Source organism: Suncus etruscus, chromosome 1, assembly GCF_024139225.1.
Source record: "Suncus etruscus isolate mSunEtr1 chromosome 1, mSunEtr1.pri.cur, whole genome shotgun sequence".
In the NCBI taxonomy this organism is placed as follows: Eukaryota; Metazoa; Chordata; class Mammalia; order Eulipotyphla; family Soricidae; genus Suncus; species Suncus etruscus.
In genome coordinates, this window is record NC_064848.1 from 70,991,857 (window position 1) to 71,008,361 (window position 16,505).

At 34.5% G+C, this 16,505-nt stretch overlaps 1 protein-coding gene across 1 annotated transcript in view; it reads left to right on the forward strand.

Annotated features, from left to right (window-relative positions):
• The window catches only part of ZNG1A (Zn regulated GTPase metalloprotein activator 1A), a 39,071-nt gene that overhangs the window by 8,784 nt on the left and 13,782 nt on the right, over positions 1-16,505 (forward strand). Inside the window, exons 4-9 of the mRNA XM_049782661.1 lie at positions 1,390-1,481; positions 5,110-5,169; positions 6,580-6,617; positions 12,082-12,128; positions 13,522-13,608; positions 15,280-15,324. Coding sequence (XP_049638618.1) covers positions 1,390-1,481; positions 5,110-5,169; positions 6,580-6,617; positions 12,082-12,128; positions 13,522-13,608; positions 15,280-15,324 — 369 coding nt within the window. The remainder of the gene's footprint in view (positions 1-1,389; positions 1,482-5,109; positions 5,170-6,579; positions 6,618-12,081; positions 12,129-13,521; positions 13,609-15,279; positions 15,325-16,505) is intronic.

Genomic DNA, 16,505 nt, shown 5'->3' on the forward strand with positions numbered 1-16,505 from the left:
TTGTATATTCTAGTAAACTGAGTTTTTTCAACCCCATTACTGTTTGCAAGTGTAAATAAGGCTAAACTTTTTCTTAAGTATCCAAAATTCAATCTTGTACTTCTTTTTTCTGATAGTCAGAAAATAGGAGGAAATTAAATTGGGGCTGGAGAGATAGCATGGAGGTAAAGCATTTGCTTTGCATGCAGAAGGACAGCGGTTCAAATCTCGGCATCCCATATGATCCCCCGAGCCTGCCAGGAGCGATTTCTGACCGTGGAGCCAGGAGTAACCCCTGAGCGCTGCCGGGTGTGACCCAAAAATAAAAAACCAAAAAAAAAAAAAAAAAAAAAAAAAAAGAAAGAAAGAAATTAAATCTTGGTACTTTAATTTACAAGAGAAGGAAAAGGTATGTAATGGTAGTTTGCCTTTAGCTACTATATCAGATTACTTAATTGAATATTCCTTTTTCATAAACACAAAAATTTCAGACTTTAATTTACTTGAATCAGGTATATTTCAAATTTTGCTTCTAGTTAAATGATTAGTTTATTAGAAACAGCCCAGCTCTACAACTACACTCCAAAAGAAATGATGTCACTGAGTCTTCCTTGGGAGATTGGGGCCTTCTTGGAGTGGTGATAGACAGATTGCCCTTCTGCCTGAAGGCATAGTAGCCTGTACCACATTCAGCACCTCCATATAGAAATGGCCCAGCTCCACAACTGCATATCATTAAACTGCCACTACCAAAGCATTCCAGATCTGTAGCTCTTAGACACTTCCAAATTTCACAGTACTGTCAGTCCAATAGGATCACAGCCTATCTGATGGGAAAGTTGCATAGCAGACCACCAAGCTCAGAAGGCTTGAATAACACCTATTACAGCCTAGTAAATTCTTAGACATTGACTTTAATAACACCTTTGTGAGATCTAACAGTTATCACAATTGACTCTTACTGATCCAGGTTTTGATGATTCCATTTACTTTTGTGTTGTACCAAAAAACATGAATAAATTTGTACCTGCAAGGTAGCAGGCTGGGGTGGTGAGTGGGAAATTGGGGACAGTGGTGGAGGGAAGATGACTTTGATGGAAGATTGATGTTTGAACATTTAATGTCTGAAATACATGTTTATTATGATCAACTTGGTAAATCATGATGTTACAATACAATTTAAAAAAATATTGTTTGCTCATCATAGATGAGATTTCTTATTATCCATCAGTTTATGAACACCTACTTTATTCTTCATTTGTAAATATTAGAAGATTTTTGTTAGAAGTTTGAAAATGAGTTTTATTTCATATCTGTGAGGATATTTTTTGTTTCAAGCTGCTGAATATATTTTAATTTGCTTATAAGATCACTTCAGTCTGCTATATATTATATTTTGATATTTTCCAGGGACAATGGACTTAAAGCTATTGAAAATTTGATGGAGAAGAAAGGGAAGTTTGATTACATATTGTTAGAGACTACTGGGTTAGCAGATCCTGGTAAGAAATTTTTTTTTTTCTCTTTTTGGGCCACACCTGGCAATACTCATGATTTACTCCTTGTTCTTTTGCTCATGAATCACTCCTGGAGATGCTCAGGGAACCATATAATATGCTGTGGATTGACCCTTGGGTCTTTCATATGCATAGAAAGTGCTCTCCTTTGGGGCCGGAGAGATGGCACAGTGGTAGGTTGTTTGCCTTGCACATGGCTGACCCAGGATGGAACCTGGTTTGATCCCCAGTGTCCCATATGGTCCCTCAAGCCAGGGGCGATTTCTGAGCGCATAGCCAGGAGTAACCCCTGAGCGTCACTGGGTGTGCCAAAAAAAATAAATAAATAAATAAATAAAAGCCCCCCTCCCTGCTGTGCTATCCCATCAGCCCCCAAAAATGACATTGTTGATAACCAAAATATTCTTTATAAACATTTAAAAAGATATTAGGAAAATTTATAGAACAATCATTAAAGTTTTACTTGCATTAAAAATTTGGCTCCAGGGCTGGAGGGATAGCACAGCGATAGGACATTTTCCTTGCATGTGGCCAACACAGGACTGACCCTAGTTCAAATCCTGGCATCCCGTATGGTCCTCAAAGCCTGCCAGGGGCGATTTCTGGTACTTTTAAGGGTTTTTTTTTGTTGTTTTTTTGTTTTGTACTCAGATATCTCTCTGGGGTACTTTGCATACTTGAGGGGCTCAGCAGCAGAATTAGAGAAGCTGAAGTATATGAATTAAGTTCATGAGTCTATGTACTTAAAGATAAGATATGAAACCACTGAAAAGAAGAAAAATTAATCAAGAAAATTGAAGCAAACATAAGGGACTTATGGGATAGCTTTATTTATATATTTTAAGCAATGCTGAAGTATGAATACAAAGAAGAAACTTAGAGAAAAGTTAGAGAAAAACTTAGAGAAAAGATTACTTGTGTTTTCCTAAACACAATCTTCTATACCCTTCTGAATGCTGTATAAAATAGTTTAACTTAAACGAAATGAAGAAAGAACTCAAGTGAAGAAACTACTGAATAATAGACATGCTCTTTTGCTGCAAGATATATGAGTTATAAAAAATTATGAAGAACATATTGGGCAAATTTTTGGGGTGTGTGTATGGTCATTGGTGTTTACTGAACCCAGTGGTGTTCAGAGTTTACTCCTGGACTTGTGCTTAGGGATCACTCGTGGCATTGCTGGGGGATTCTGGGGATTGCATTCTGGAGAGCTGTATGCAAGGCAAATACCCTACTCACTGTACTCTCACTTGGGTTCTGCAAATTATTTTTTAAATGCATTTTTAGTTTTTTGAGGAAGTAAGACAACACCTAGATTGGGAAACATTGATTAACTTCCTAGTTCAAATTTTATGTATTTCTAGTAAGCGTTTTACTAAAGATAAGTATCAGAGAATATAATGCTTAATACACTCATAATTAAACTTACTAACTTAGGCCCTACAAACTGTTTGTTTCTAAAGGAGTTAATAAATTTTAAAACAAGTGAAGTAATTTATATACAATATTTGAATATTTAGTGAGCTTAAAAAATTACTTTTTAACAACTTAATGTTTGGAGTAATGATACTCAGATTTATTTTTTTCTCTTAATTCAAATCAGGTTGTTGGCCAAATAAGTGGAGAGAATTCCTATTGGCAATTCAGTTGTTTCCCGCTTAGGAGACTGACACTTTTCCAGTTCTAGGCTAAATAATTGTCATGGTAAAGTAATTTCCTTGAAAGGGACAGGCATTGATTGAGCCCCTGTTACTCACAAATCCTATTTCAGTCAAATTGGAAAACTATTAAGTTTTGGGGGGAAAAAATCAATAAGTATCAGGAAACCATTAGATCGTGTGGCCCTTGCTATATCTTGCATGAGTAATCACTGTAAACAGCTGGCAGGTCTTTCATTGTTGACACAGAGCAATGCTTGGGGAGCTGTATCTTGTCAGGGAAGGTGGACAGCTTTAGTCATTGGAATGAGTTTAGTTATCCTTGTTTTTCTCCAGTACTCATTCTTTTTGACAGCCCTGTCACTAACTAGACAGATCTGTGATACTTTGAAAAATCAAATGCTTTCTTTGCTGTCACTTTTCTTTTTCTCTTATTATGGCATACTAATCAGGATGTGTGGTGTGGTACTGTACCAATTTGTGTTAGAAACAAAATTTCATTTCTCATCTAAAATCATTTTCCCCAAAACCCAAGTCCTCTGTCAATACTGAATAAATAGTGGGATAATTTTTTGGTAATGTCAGAAATCTAATTTTACTTTCTGGGATTTTTCTTCATAAAACTTATAAATAAAATTTTTAAAATGCTTAAAAGTGATTATTACTTTTTGTGGTTTTTTTTTTTCCTTAGAGAATTTGGGAACTATATGATTCTTACTTTTTTTCTTTTTTGATTTTTGGGGTCACACCTGGCAGTGCTCAGGGTTAATCCTAGCTCAGAAATCGCTCCTGGCAGGCTCAGGGGACCATATGGGATGCCGGGATTCTAACCACTGACCTTCTGCATGCAAGGCAAATGACTTGCCTCCATGTTATCCCTCCAGCCCCTGATTATTACTATTTTTAATGAATGTTTTAATTGAATCACTGTGAGGTAGTTATAAAATTGTTCATGATTGAGTTTCATTCATACAGTGTCCAGCACCCATCCCTTCACCAGTGCACATTTCCCACCATCAATGTCTCTCTCCAGTTTCCCTCCTGCTTTCCTCCTTCTCCCTGCCTACCTCTGTAACAGACATTTTTCTTTTCTCTCTCTCTCTCTCTTTTTAAGGGGGGCCACACCTAGTGGTGCTCAGGGGTTACTCCTAGCTCTGCACTCAAAAATTCCTCATGACAAGCTTGGTAAAACATATGGAACTTGGGTCTGTCCTGGGTTGGCAGTGTCCAAAGCAAACACCCTGCCATTGTGCTATCTATCACTCCAGTCCTTCCTCTTGAACTTACATGTGCTTCCTTTTTTGCCTTTTAACCACCGTGGTTTGCAATATTGTTTCTAAAGGAATATCATGCATACCACTTTACCTCTTTTCAGCATCCGTTTTTTTCAGAGTGATAATTTCTAACAATTATTGTCATAGTGGTCCGTTCTTGCCCTAGTTATACTCCTTATTCTTTTTGGAAAGCTTCCAACTATGGTCCAGTCCTCCTGGCCCTCATTTCTATTATTTTGGTTATTACTGTACTTTATATGTATGCATATATATCCATCCTACAAATGAGTGTGATCATTCTATGTCTGTCCTTATTCCTCTGAGTCATAAAGCTCAGAATAACTCCATATGTATGATTGTATTCAGGAGAAATAAAAGTGCACATAACCATTTTCCCCAAGTTACGTAGTATTTATTATCTGTTAGTAAGTTATTATAGCATTAATTGAAACTAAGTGCTGAGTTTTATGTGTTAAAAATTGGTCTGTTTTTTGTAGAGGAGACAGAAAGAATTGGGTGTAAATGGTAGATATTGTCACTAATTCTCATAAGATTTGAAATTCAGCTTTAATTTATACAACTGTTTACCTGCTAACTCCATTAGACAAAATATGAATAAAATAAAATTTTCAGTTGAAGAAATAGTGTTATGTAATAAACATGTGGGGTTTTTCTTAGGTGCTGTGGCTTCTATGTTTTGGGTTGATGCTGAATTAGGGATGGATATTTATCTTGATGGTAAGTTAAAAATATTTTTGTTTTTAAGTAAAATTTTATTTCTTTGGTTAAAATTATTTTTGTTTATTTATATTGTCATTTAATTTTTTTGTGTTCTTTTTAAGTTTGTTTAGTTTGATAATGAAGTAAGTTTTGGTTCGTATATATTTTGTAAAATATTAAGTAGTGGTAAAACTAGGTATGAAATCTTAGTCTGAGCCTTGTGCTTTTACTAAGATTTTCCTTTTAAAATGTTCGGTCATTTTTGGCACTGAAGCAGTATTACAGTGGATAAGGTAGGGCATTTGAGTTACACCTGGCTGATCCAGATTTGATGCTAACACCCCATTGGTCTCTGAGTCTTAGGAGTGATCCCTGAGCACCACTGGGTGTGGTCCGAAAACATAAATTTCTCATATACTTTGATTTATGCACTCACTATCTTGTTGGATCTTATTTGACAATGTGATTATATTTTTGCTTTCTATTTAAGTTTAAATTGGGTTTATTTATGTTACTACTTTGTTCCATTTTAATCATGTTATATATTTGAATATTTCTTAGTTAATTAAGTTCCCTACTTTGCCCACCTTTAAACCTGGTCTTCCATAGACTAAGAAATAAATTTGAATAAATACTGAAATTGAAACCTTTTTTAGACTTGATAAATGTGACATTTGCTTGATTGAATTCCTTAGGTATCAAAATTTCTGCTGTTTTCCTTTGAAAAAATTATTTAGAATATAAAATTAGAGATTGCTAAATGAATTTACTGATCTTTGATACATTCTATGTAAAATATTTCTGTGAATTTTATTTATTAAGAGATGGTAGGAATAAAATCTTAAGATGTGGGTTAGCAAGATAATTAATACAAGGTAAGGTGCTTGCTTTGGATGCAGTTGATTCTGATTTGAGCGCTAGCATCACATATGGTCCCCTGTATGCTGCCAGGAGTGGCCCTCTGGCATTTCCCAGGTATAACCCCAATTCCACACCCCACAAAAAAAATCAGATAGCCTAAATTGTCTTAGGTTTGTTAAGCAGTAATTTACATCTGAAGGAAAGTCTTAATTTTGATTATGTGAGAGTACTAAAAGTAATCTGTCTCATGTAATTGATCATATTTCACTTTATATTATGAATTGTCTCATATTTTAAATTATAAGTCCTTTAAAATCAGATAAATCTTAGTAGATGTTACTTATGTAATTTTGGAATGTTATATTCTGACTAGAACCTTCGAATAGTTCTGACCTCTCAGCACATCTTTAAAATTATTAATGGCATTAAATTCCAGTGTTGGCAAGAAAAGAACCGGTAATTTAACTTTTGTCATAACATTTATGAACTAAAATAACATTTATGAATAAAAAATTTTAAGTTTCAATCTCAAGTGTATGAGCAGTGAAACCAGTTATTTCTTTGTAGGAATCATAACTGTTGTAGATTCAAAATATGGATTAAAGGTAAGTAGAAAGATTTCCATGAGTTATAGTTATTTAGTAAAGGTGGGTCTGTATTAATATTATTTTCTCTATATTCATGACTGTTAGAATATTCTGAAAAAGTCATCATTTAAAGATATACTGCTATGAATATTTTTGTAGCTACCAAAATCTTCAAATGCATTTTTAATGCTCTTCAGTTTATAAAATGTATTTAGTAAGATCTTAGATTTTGAAAATGCCACAACCTTTTATGTAGAGTTAAACAATAATTAAATTTTAAAAAATATACATGTACATATCAATTTAAGTATTTCTCAACTTTCCAAGGGGAATATTATTAAAGGGCAGAAGAGAATGAAATTATTTCTGTCCCTTGGTCCAAATCTGGAGATTCAGATATTATTCAAATGATAACTTCTTAGAAATTTATCATTTTAAAACTTGTCAATTTTGTGTTCTTCCCCACAATGTAAATTTGTTAAATTGAAAACATGGTGCCTAAATAAAGATATTAAAAAAAAAGAAAACATTTTCCTTACAAAACTTTTCAATAAAATTATGTTCTAGTTATCTCAGAGGGGGCACCAAAAATTTTTGTTCTAGTTATATGTGGAAAGCTTGTTCACTGATGTCCTTCAGTAGTTCCCTAATTTCCTTGGAGATAGAAACCCTTAATTTGGGGTTGGAGCGGTGGCACAAGTGGTAGGGCATTTGCCTTGCATGTGTTAACCTTGGATGAACTGCGGTTCAATCCCCAGTGTCCCGTATTATCCCCCAAGCCAGGAGTGATTTTTGAGCACATAGCCAGGAATAACCCCTGAGCATCACTGGGTGTGGTCCAAAAACCAAAAAAAAAGAAAACCTTAATTTAAAAAGCTTAGCAGATAACTTCTGATTTTCATTCAAAATATACTGATGGTTTTAAAGATCAAAGAAAGATCCCAAGTGTCACAGTTTACTTAGAAAAATTCTAGTTTACTCTTGTGAAATCATTAAAGATCTAACAAAGTATTTATGGAGGTACCCTTCCCCTTCCCCATCATATTTTATTTTGTTGTTGTTCTGATTATTTTAGGCCAATTGAACCTGGTCTCATAATTGGGTGGGAGAGAGAGGTACATACCCCTTGAGGTACTCAGGACTTACTCCTGTCACTGTGCTCTAGAGTCACTCCAGGTAGAGCTTGGGGAACCATAGGTGGTACTGGTTATCGAACCTGGGTCAGTTCTGTGCAAAACAACAGTCCTATCTGCTGTACTGTAGTTAGGCCCCATGTCTCATACTTTTTTTTTTTTTTTTATTTAAACACCTTGATTACATACATGATTGTGTTTGGGTTTCAGTCATGTAAAGAACACCACCCATCACCAGTGCAACATTCCCATCACCAATGTCCCAAGTCTCCCTCCTCCCCACCCGACCCCTGCCTGTACTCTAAACAGGCTCTCCATTTCCCTCATACATTCTCATTATTAGGACAGTTCAAAATGTAGTTATTTCTCTAACGAAACTCATCACTCTTTGTGGTGAGCTTCCTGAGGTGAGCTGGAACTTCCAGCTCTTTTTTCTTTTGTGTCTGAAAATTATTATTGTCTCATACTTTTATTACAGTGACTGGAATGTCTGAGATAGGCAGTAGTTGAAATATTTGAATTTTTTGGATGAATATGAAGTGCTATATCAATAGTCATATTCCATTTTTCTGATTACAGAAATAATTTAAGTGTGTATTTGGGAACAGAAAGTAGTTAAATAGGATAGAGGCCAGAAAAAAAAAAAAAAGCAACATTCTGAATAATGCAAACACAGTAAAGGTTTAACCTCTTGCCACCTTGATAAAACCTCTTAAGTTATTAAATCAATATACCTACACAAAACTGACATACTGTCAGGATAATGGAAACTTTAGATTTTCGAAGTCAGATGCCAGATAAATAACTTTTCCTTTCTATAAAGAATTTGCCAACTTGTCCAATTCCTCTGGTTGCAAAGCTTGACCTCAGTAGCTGCTTGTGATTCAGAGAATTTGGAGGCAGTACAAGTAATGACACTTGGATAATGGGCAGCAATTTAAGGGTGTCATGCTTCACAGAGCCAGCCCATCACAAGTAAAGCTGAGAAATGGTACCCTGTGGCCAGACAGCCAAATTGAAACTGAAGTGGTAATTGATATCATGGGCTATCACTCTAATGGGATTGTCACACATTGATCTGAAATATTCATTTTTTAATCATGGGCTAAGAATTGGACAACTTCAAATGACAGCTTTCTATTCTCAAGACTTGACACCCAGGCTACTGACATTGTTCTTTTTAGTTCTACAAATGTGACAGCATTTAATGCAATAGAATCAATGAATGAAGTTACACAGAAAAGGTCAAGCTCGAGGTTTCTCTTTTGATTCCTCTGTTATATTGCATGAGCTGTTGAAACAATTGAGTTAGAAAACAATTTGGCTTGAAAAAAGACCAGAAAAATAAATAGACTGCCATTATGCAATAGTCCTTTTTAAGTTAGAATAGTGTTAGATCTAGAACTTAGCCAAAGGGGGGAAAAATTGCTTCTTCTCTTTTGTAAATGACACCTGAAATTTTTTGATGTTAGATTTATTTCCACTTTAACTAAAAGCAGTGCTTTTCCTCTCTTTTTTTCTGGTCCAATTTATTTCTGTAGGAAAGATCATTCTATAGCTCTTATTAAGTTTGTGTCTATAGTGGATACTGGTGTTATTTCAAAAGATATCTTTCTTATGCTGTTAGTTGGTTAAAAAATAGCCTCTTAGATATGTGTAAATATTATATTTTTATCTTTGCTAAGCAGAAGTCACACCCTCTAAGTAGACAAAAGTACCGGTAATAATGGGCTACATTTTGCAAACATTTTTATAGATAATGGCTATTATATAGATCGTGTATATTATAAAGCATTTGAAAAATATTTTTTGTGGACTGGGAAATGTATCTTAGTGGTAGAGTGCATGATTTGTAGCACAAGCACTGAATTAAATCCCCAACCCTCCAAATTAAAAGTTTTTTTTACAAAAAAAAATTTTGCCTTGCATAAAGGATTTAAAATTTTTTATCTTTGGGGGTCCGAGCAGTGGCACAGGTGGTAGGCATTTGCCTTACACTCGCTAACCTAAGACGGACTGCTGTTTGATCCCTGTTAGGCATCCCATATGGTCCCCAAGCCAGGGGTGATTTCTGAGTGCATAGCCAGATCTGGTGATCTGGTGGTGCTCAGGGGTTACTCCTGGCTCTGCATTTGGGAATTATTCTTGTTGGGCTCTAACAACCATATGGAATGCTAGTGATTGAATCAAAAAACAAAAGAAAAAGGCATTTAAAAAATTTTTTTTAACTACACAAAGGAAAGTCATAAGACTGAATTACCAATGTTTTTTTTCATGTATTATTAGAGAATGCCTTTTCGCTTACCCACTTCATTGTTTTTTGATTTTTGGGTCACTGTGTCTATGGGAAGTTAGGATGATATTCAGATAAAACAATTCTCATCATAAAAATGTATATTTGCAGAGACCATATATGAGTAACAGGGCATTTGTCACTTCCTCTATAATTTCATATGGTTATTACACATTCTATTCTTTTTTGGTTTGTTTTTGTTTTTGGGCCACACTCAGAGGCACTCAGGGGTTACTTCTGGCTCTGTGCTCAGAAGTTATTCTTGGCAGGCTCAGGGGACCATTTAGGATGCTGGGCATTAAACCATGCTATGCTATTGCTCTGGATTCCACATATCCTGTTTTATAATAGAATTGCACTATTAGATTTTATTATGGCAAATTTTAACATCTTTTCCTTGTTTGGTAGTCTTGATTGCTTGAAAGTTGGGAAATGTTAGTCAGCCTCAGTAAATTTTGGGTGGAGATTTCTTGACTTCTAGAGAAGGAATTCAAAAAATGCATTTAAAACAATTCATTTTTAAAAACAAGTTATTTTATGAAACTACTATTTAAGTAGTTCCATTCAGATACAGAAATTTTTGTTTTGATTTTGGGCCTTATCTGGTGGTGCTCAGGGGTTACTCCTGGCTCTGCATTTGGGAATTATTCTTGTTGGGCTCTAACAACCATATGGAATGCTAGTGATTGAATCCAGGTCAGCAGTGTGCAAGGCAAACATCCTACCTGCTCTGGTCTTTAAGCACAGAAATTTTTTTGCCCTATTTTTGTTGATTGTATTTGATTTTTCTGCCCTATTTTTTTTGTTAAACTCTAGAAACTCACAGCAGATAATCTCAAGTTCATTTGTAAATAAAGATTCCAACAAATTTATATCATAATTTCTTGATATTTTTGTAAATGAACATTACGCTATTGATGACTAGTGATATGCGTACACACACACACACACACACACACACACACACACACACACACACATGCAGAAAACAATTTCCTCCAGAGAGATGAAGATTACCTTATGAATCTGAGTCAATTTTGAAAGATTTCTGTGGTTAGCTTGTCAGAGATCAGAATAAACGCTTGAAATAGGTCAGAATAAACATTTGGAAGAGGTCAGATCACTTAAATGTGGGTTTCTAAACTAATTAGTTTAGAATTAAGTCTGTATTTTTCTCATAACTTGTTTCTAGAATATGAAGAGACCATTATTGAAATCATTATGTATGATTCTGGTTTGGGACATGAGACATGGAAGTAGGACTAAAGGAAAGTTGGGATTGAAGAGATCATACAGTGGGTAAGGCACTTGCCTTGCATGGTGTTGACCCTGATTTGGTCCCTGGTACCCCATGTTGTTCCCTGAGCACCACCAGGGGTTACTCCTTAGCAAAGAGCTTTGCATATCCCTTGAGTACCCCTGCCCCTCCTTCCCAATAAAGGATGAATGAAAATTTTTGTGATTTCCTTTTTTTAGTTTTTGAGCCACATCCATTTGTGCTTAGGGTTTACTCCTAGCTTTACACTCAGAAATCACTCCTGGCAGGCTTGGTGGACCATATGGGATCCAGGGATCGAACTTGGGTCTGTCCCGGGTCAATTGCAAGGCAAACACCACTGGGCAATCACTCTGGCCCAATTTTTGTGATTTTTAAGAAAGTAAATTTGGTGATAATCTTTTCAATAAGTAATATTATTTATGGCAAAACAATTTTTTGTGGAAAGCAAATGCCTAAAAAGTAAAATGTAAACTTTGAAAATCTCTAAACCCTGAACTATATATTGTTCTGTGCTTTTCTGGCATTGTTTAAATCTGGTGAGCTTCCTTTTTTAGAAAATGTAAAATTATGAATAAATCTTAAGCCCTGACCATGGTCTAAATGGTGGAAATACAGAGATTTCATCTAGATAGAACACTTGCTTCTAAATGACTGTGTTCAGTAATAGAATTGTGGAAGTCTGTATTAGAGGCAGGAATAGAGTCCCTAAAATAGTCTCTCTGATAGCATTTGTGTTATACTACAGTAAATTTTTTTTCAAACTTTGCTTTTGTTTAGCATCTAGCAGAAGAAAAATCTGATGGCCTCATCAATGAAGCTGCCAGGTAATCATATTTAATGTCTATTTGAATTTTAGCTAACTAGGAAGACAAAACCACTGATAGAAAACCAAAAGAAAACAAACAATGTAAAAAATATTGATAAGGCAAACATTTTTTCCCATAGTTGAATCACTGCTATTTCATATCTGATAACTAATAATAAATGGAATTTAAAATTAGTTTATTATAGCAAAGTGTTTGCCTTATGGAACAAAGGAGTTATTTATGAGGAGCTTTGGAAATTGTTGACATGTAAAACTATTATTACTTTGATTTCCTACCTATCATTTTTCAGGGGACTAAAGATTATTATAAAAAAGAGTTTGGTTTACAGTCTTCTTTAATAGTAATTTATTTGATTAAAATGTTCACTGATGCCCAGAACCGAGAGACAAATATAGAAGTAGCTTTAATAAAGAACACTTTTTTATTAAATACCTTTATGTTCCTAGGTTTGTCTTTAGGCTTTTAACTTTTTAAATTATTTTACCAATCCAAAACATATTATATTCATGGTAATATGGAAAGGTTTGGGGGATAGATGACAGTTACTACATATGCTTGTGATTTTAAGAAGGTGGTCCCCTGAGATTTGCTGCAGATGACCTATACATAAATAATAAAGATAGCAGCAAAAGATTTTGGAGTATGGCATTCTGGCTTTGCAGTTCTGTCTAAACATTTATTTGGTATATAGTTAGGATTCATATAAATTTAACTTGGATATTTTTTAATCCATACTAAAGATTTTATTATAGTAAATCTAAATAAGTCAGGTAGAAAATAACAAAATATAAACAAAGTAAATGTAAGCATAGAAGTTCTGATTTAAGTAGGCTTATCTGCTTATTTTTTGAGGTCTGGACATCCAATATTCTTTTATTTATTTTACAAAAATGATATTGTGATAAGTATACTGTTGAAACTGCATAATACCTTTTATGTTGTATTAAAACTAGGATTATAAACAAGTAGTCTGTTGACTAAATTTTTCTTAACTGTTGAGGAAACTTTAAAGAATCATTAACATTTTCCTATGCTTATTAATAGAAAATAGAACTTTATTGAATTTCATATATCTGTTTTTCAGATATATTTATTTTATAAAGAAGATACAGGTTAAGATTCTGACATATTTTCTTAAGTGTAATTTTAAAAATATCCAAACCAGTTCATTTCATGTAATGTTTATTTTCATTGAACTTGTATTCTGAATTTCTTTGAAAATTATGGTAACTATTATATGGGATCTATTAGTTTAGTAGATTATCCTTGCTCCTGACTTATTAGATATTTGAGTTTTAGTATTTCTTTATAAATGATATGTTAAGTCATCATAATTCTTGATTATCAAGTTTTCTAATTTTTCTTTGACATATGTTCTTTGTTAATTTAGACAAGTTGCTTTGGCAGACATCATCATCATCAATAAAACAGACTTGGTTCTAGAAGAGGATTTAAACAAACTAAGGATGACCATTAGGTACAGAATTATCTTATACAAGTAAATATTTATATTTACTGCTATTTAAATTCTTAGGGTTTTGATTTTTTTTTTCTTAGTTGACTTAGCAGTTACAAATCAGAATCCTTTTAGAGGAATAGATATGATAGATTACTTTTGTTTTGTTTTGTTTTGGGTCACACCCGGCAGTACTCAGGGGTTACTCCTGGCTCTGCACTCAGAAATCACTCCTCAAGGCAAATACAATACAGATGTGCTTTCTCTCCGGACTTGATTATTTTTTTGAGTGGGGAAGGGGTGTCATTAAATCTGGTGGTACTTAGGATTTCTCTTAGCCTGTTCACTCCGAGTGGTGTTCAGGGGGTCATGCTGTGTGGAGACCAAACCTGGGAATCCAGCATACAAAGCATGTACTTATTCCCGTTCTTGGAACTCGCTCCATAGCCCCATGATTACTTTCCCACTCTTGATTTGACAGTTGTCTCCTAAATGTTATTTCTCTGAAATTCTATACATCGTGACAGTTTTTGTTTTGTTTGTTTGTTTTTTTGTTTTTGTTTTTGGACCACACCCGGCAGTGCTCAGGGGTTACTCCTGGCTGTCTGCTCAGAAATAGCTCCTGGCAGGCACAGGGGATCATATGCGACACTGGGATTCGAACCAACCACCTTTGGTCCTGGATCGGCTGCTTTCAAGGCAAACGCCGCTGTGCTATCTCTCCGGGCCCAGCTCGTGACAGTTTTTTAGGAGAATATAATCTATGTAATGAACAAAGTTCAGTGGCTGCAGTTTAGATCTAATGTTTTCAATGTTGTTCTGACTCGTTTTTTCTAAAATTAAACATTTTTATTAATCAGAGTAGCCTCTGGCCCTATCAGTTGTACAGTATGATTATCTATAAAGCATCACAGATTTTTTACATATCATATTTAATGACTATGTGAATCATATTTGATTTTTGATTCAAAGGAAAATAATTTTTGAAAATAAGTTTTTTTTATTTTCCCTAGTTATAAACATAATTGTGAATATTTATTACTAATTTAGAAATTCTGCGCCTTGTGTGCATTTTAAAAAGTTAACATTGGCTCTTTTTTTTTTTATTTAAACACCTTGATTACATACATGATTGTGTTTGGGTTTCAGTCATGTAAAGAACACCACCCATCACCAGTGCAACATTCCCATCACCAATGTCCCAAGTCTCCCTCCTCCCCACCCGACCCCCGCCTGTACTCTAAACAGGCTCTCCATTTCCCTCATACATTCTCATTATTAGGACAGTTCAAAATGTAGTTATTTCTCTAACGAAACTCATCACTCTTTGTGGTGAGCTTCCTGAGGTGAGCTGGAACTTCCAGCTCTTTTCTCTTTTGTGTCTGAAAATTATTATTGCAAGAATGTCTTTCATTTTCTTAAAACCCATAGATGAGTGAGACCATTCTGCGTTTTTTTCTCTCTCTCTCTGACTTATTTCACTCAGCATAATAGATTCCGTGTACATCCATGTATAGGAAAATGTCATGACTTCATCTCTCCTGACAGCTGCATAATATTCCATTGTGTATATGTACCACAGTTTCTTTAGCCATTCGTCTGTTGAAGGGCATCTTGGTTGTTTCCAGAGTATTTTTTAGACATTTTAACATTAACTTTTTATTTCTCTAAAAATTTAATTTTTTATTTCAGATCAATAAATGGACTTGGAAAAGTTTTAGAAACACAAAGATCAAGGTACTTTTTAAAGTTATAACTAATGTTACTAAGATTCTTTGTTAATAAATATTAAGTAGTTGATAAAATGTTTGATTCTAGAATATAAGGAAAGATACAGGCATAGTATGGTTTATTTTGTTGTTTTAGTACAACTTCAAAATGTTGTTTTGAATGCTCTTTATAAATTAGTTTATCATGGTCAATTATATAGTTGCTCCTCATTTTTAGTTTGGTTTTGGGTTTTGGGCTGCACCAAACTGTGCTTAGGTCTTTTGATTCTGGACTCAGGGATCACTCCTAGTATGCTCAGGGGACAGACCATGTGTAGAGTCAAACCCAGGTCAACTGCAACTGCAAGCAAGGCAAGCGCCTTACACTCTTACTAACACTCTCGCTCCTGATTCTCTTCTTTGTGACTGATACTATAGAAACAAATACTGTTTAACTGCACTTTTGTTTACTTAAAAGGAAGAAAACATAAAGGACTTCCAGCCACTCCAGGAAGAGCAACTAATATAGAAAATACTAAAAAAAAAAACAAAAACCTTTTATTAGAAATCACACTTAAATTTGAGATATTTAAATGGATTTAAAAATTCTTTTAAAACTTCTTACTATTTCATAGCTGCAAAAATATTATGTAAAAATACATAAAGCCTTTACCATTCAGTCCTTGATATGCTCCTGAGTAAAATTAGACTTACATGTTTATATTCTATTTACATGTGCATTGTTTCATAAAATAGGTGAGCTTCTAAACCCTGTCTAAAATGGATTTCTGTTGCTCAAATTCTATTTTCTTTGAATACTGTCATACTTTCAGAAAATTCTGTATAAAAGTATTTGTACAGATGTTGAAAATGTTAAGGTAATTTTTTAGCAACTATAGCTCAGCAGCTCTTATTCCACAGCTGGCAGTCTAGTGCCACCCAGTTCTGACTTCAGAGATGCTTTCCTTGGAAGTGCTACAGAGACTTTAGTTGAGTGGTTTGTCTGCTTTGGCTAAGATTAAGGGTGCCGACAGACTTTCCTAGTGTTAGACAGTAATAGCAGCAGTTGCTGGTATGTATATGAACAGCGTGGATTAATTTGCTCTGTATTCTCAAAGCTACTCATCTGCTGGCAGAGGTCACAGAAGAATGTGTCTCTCACAATTAGTTTCTTGACAAGCCTCCAACCAAACATGCTCCTTGCCTTTC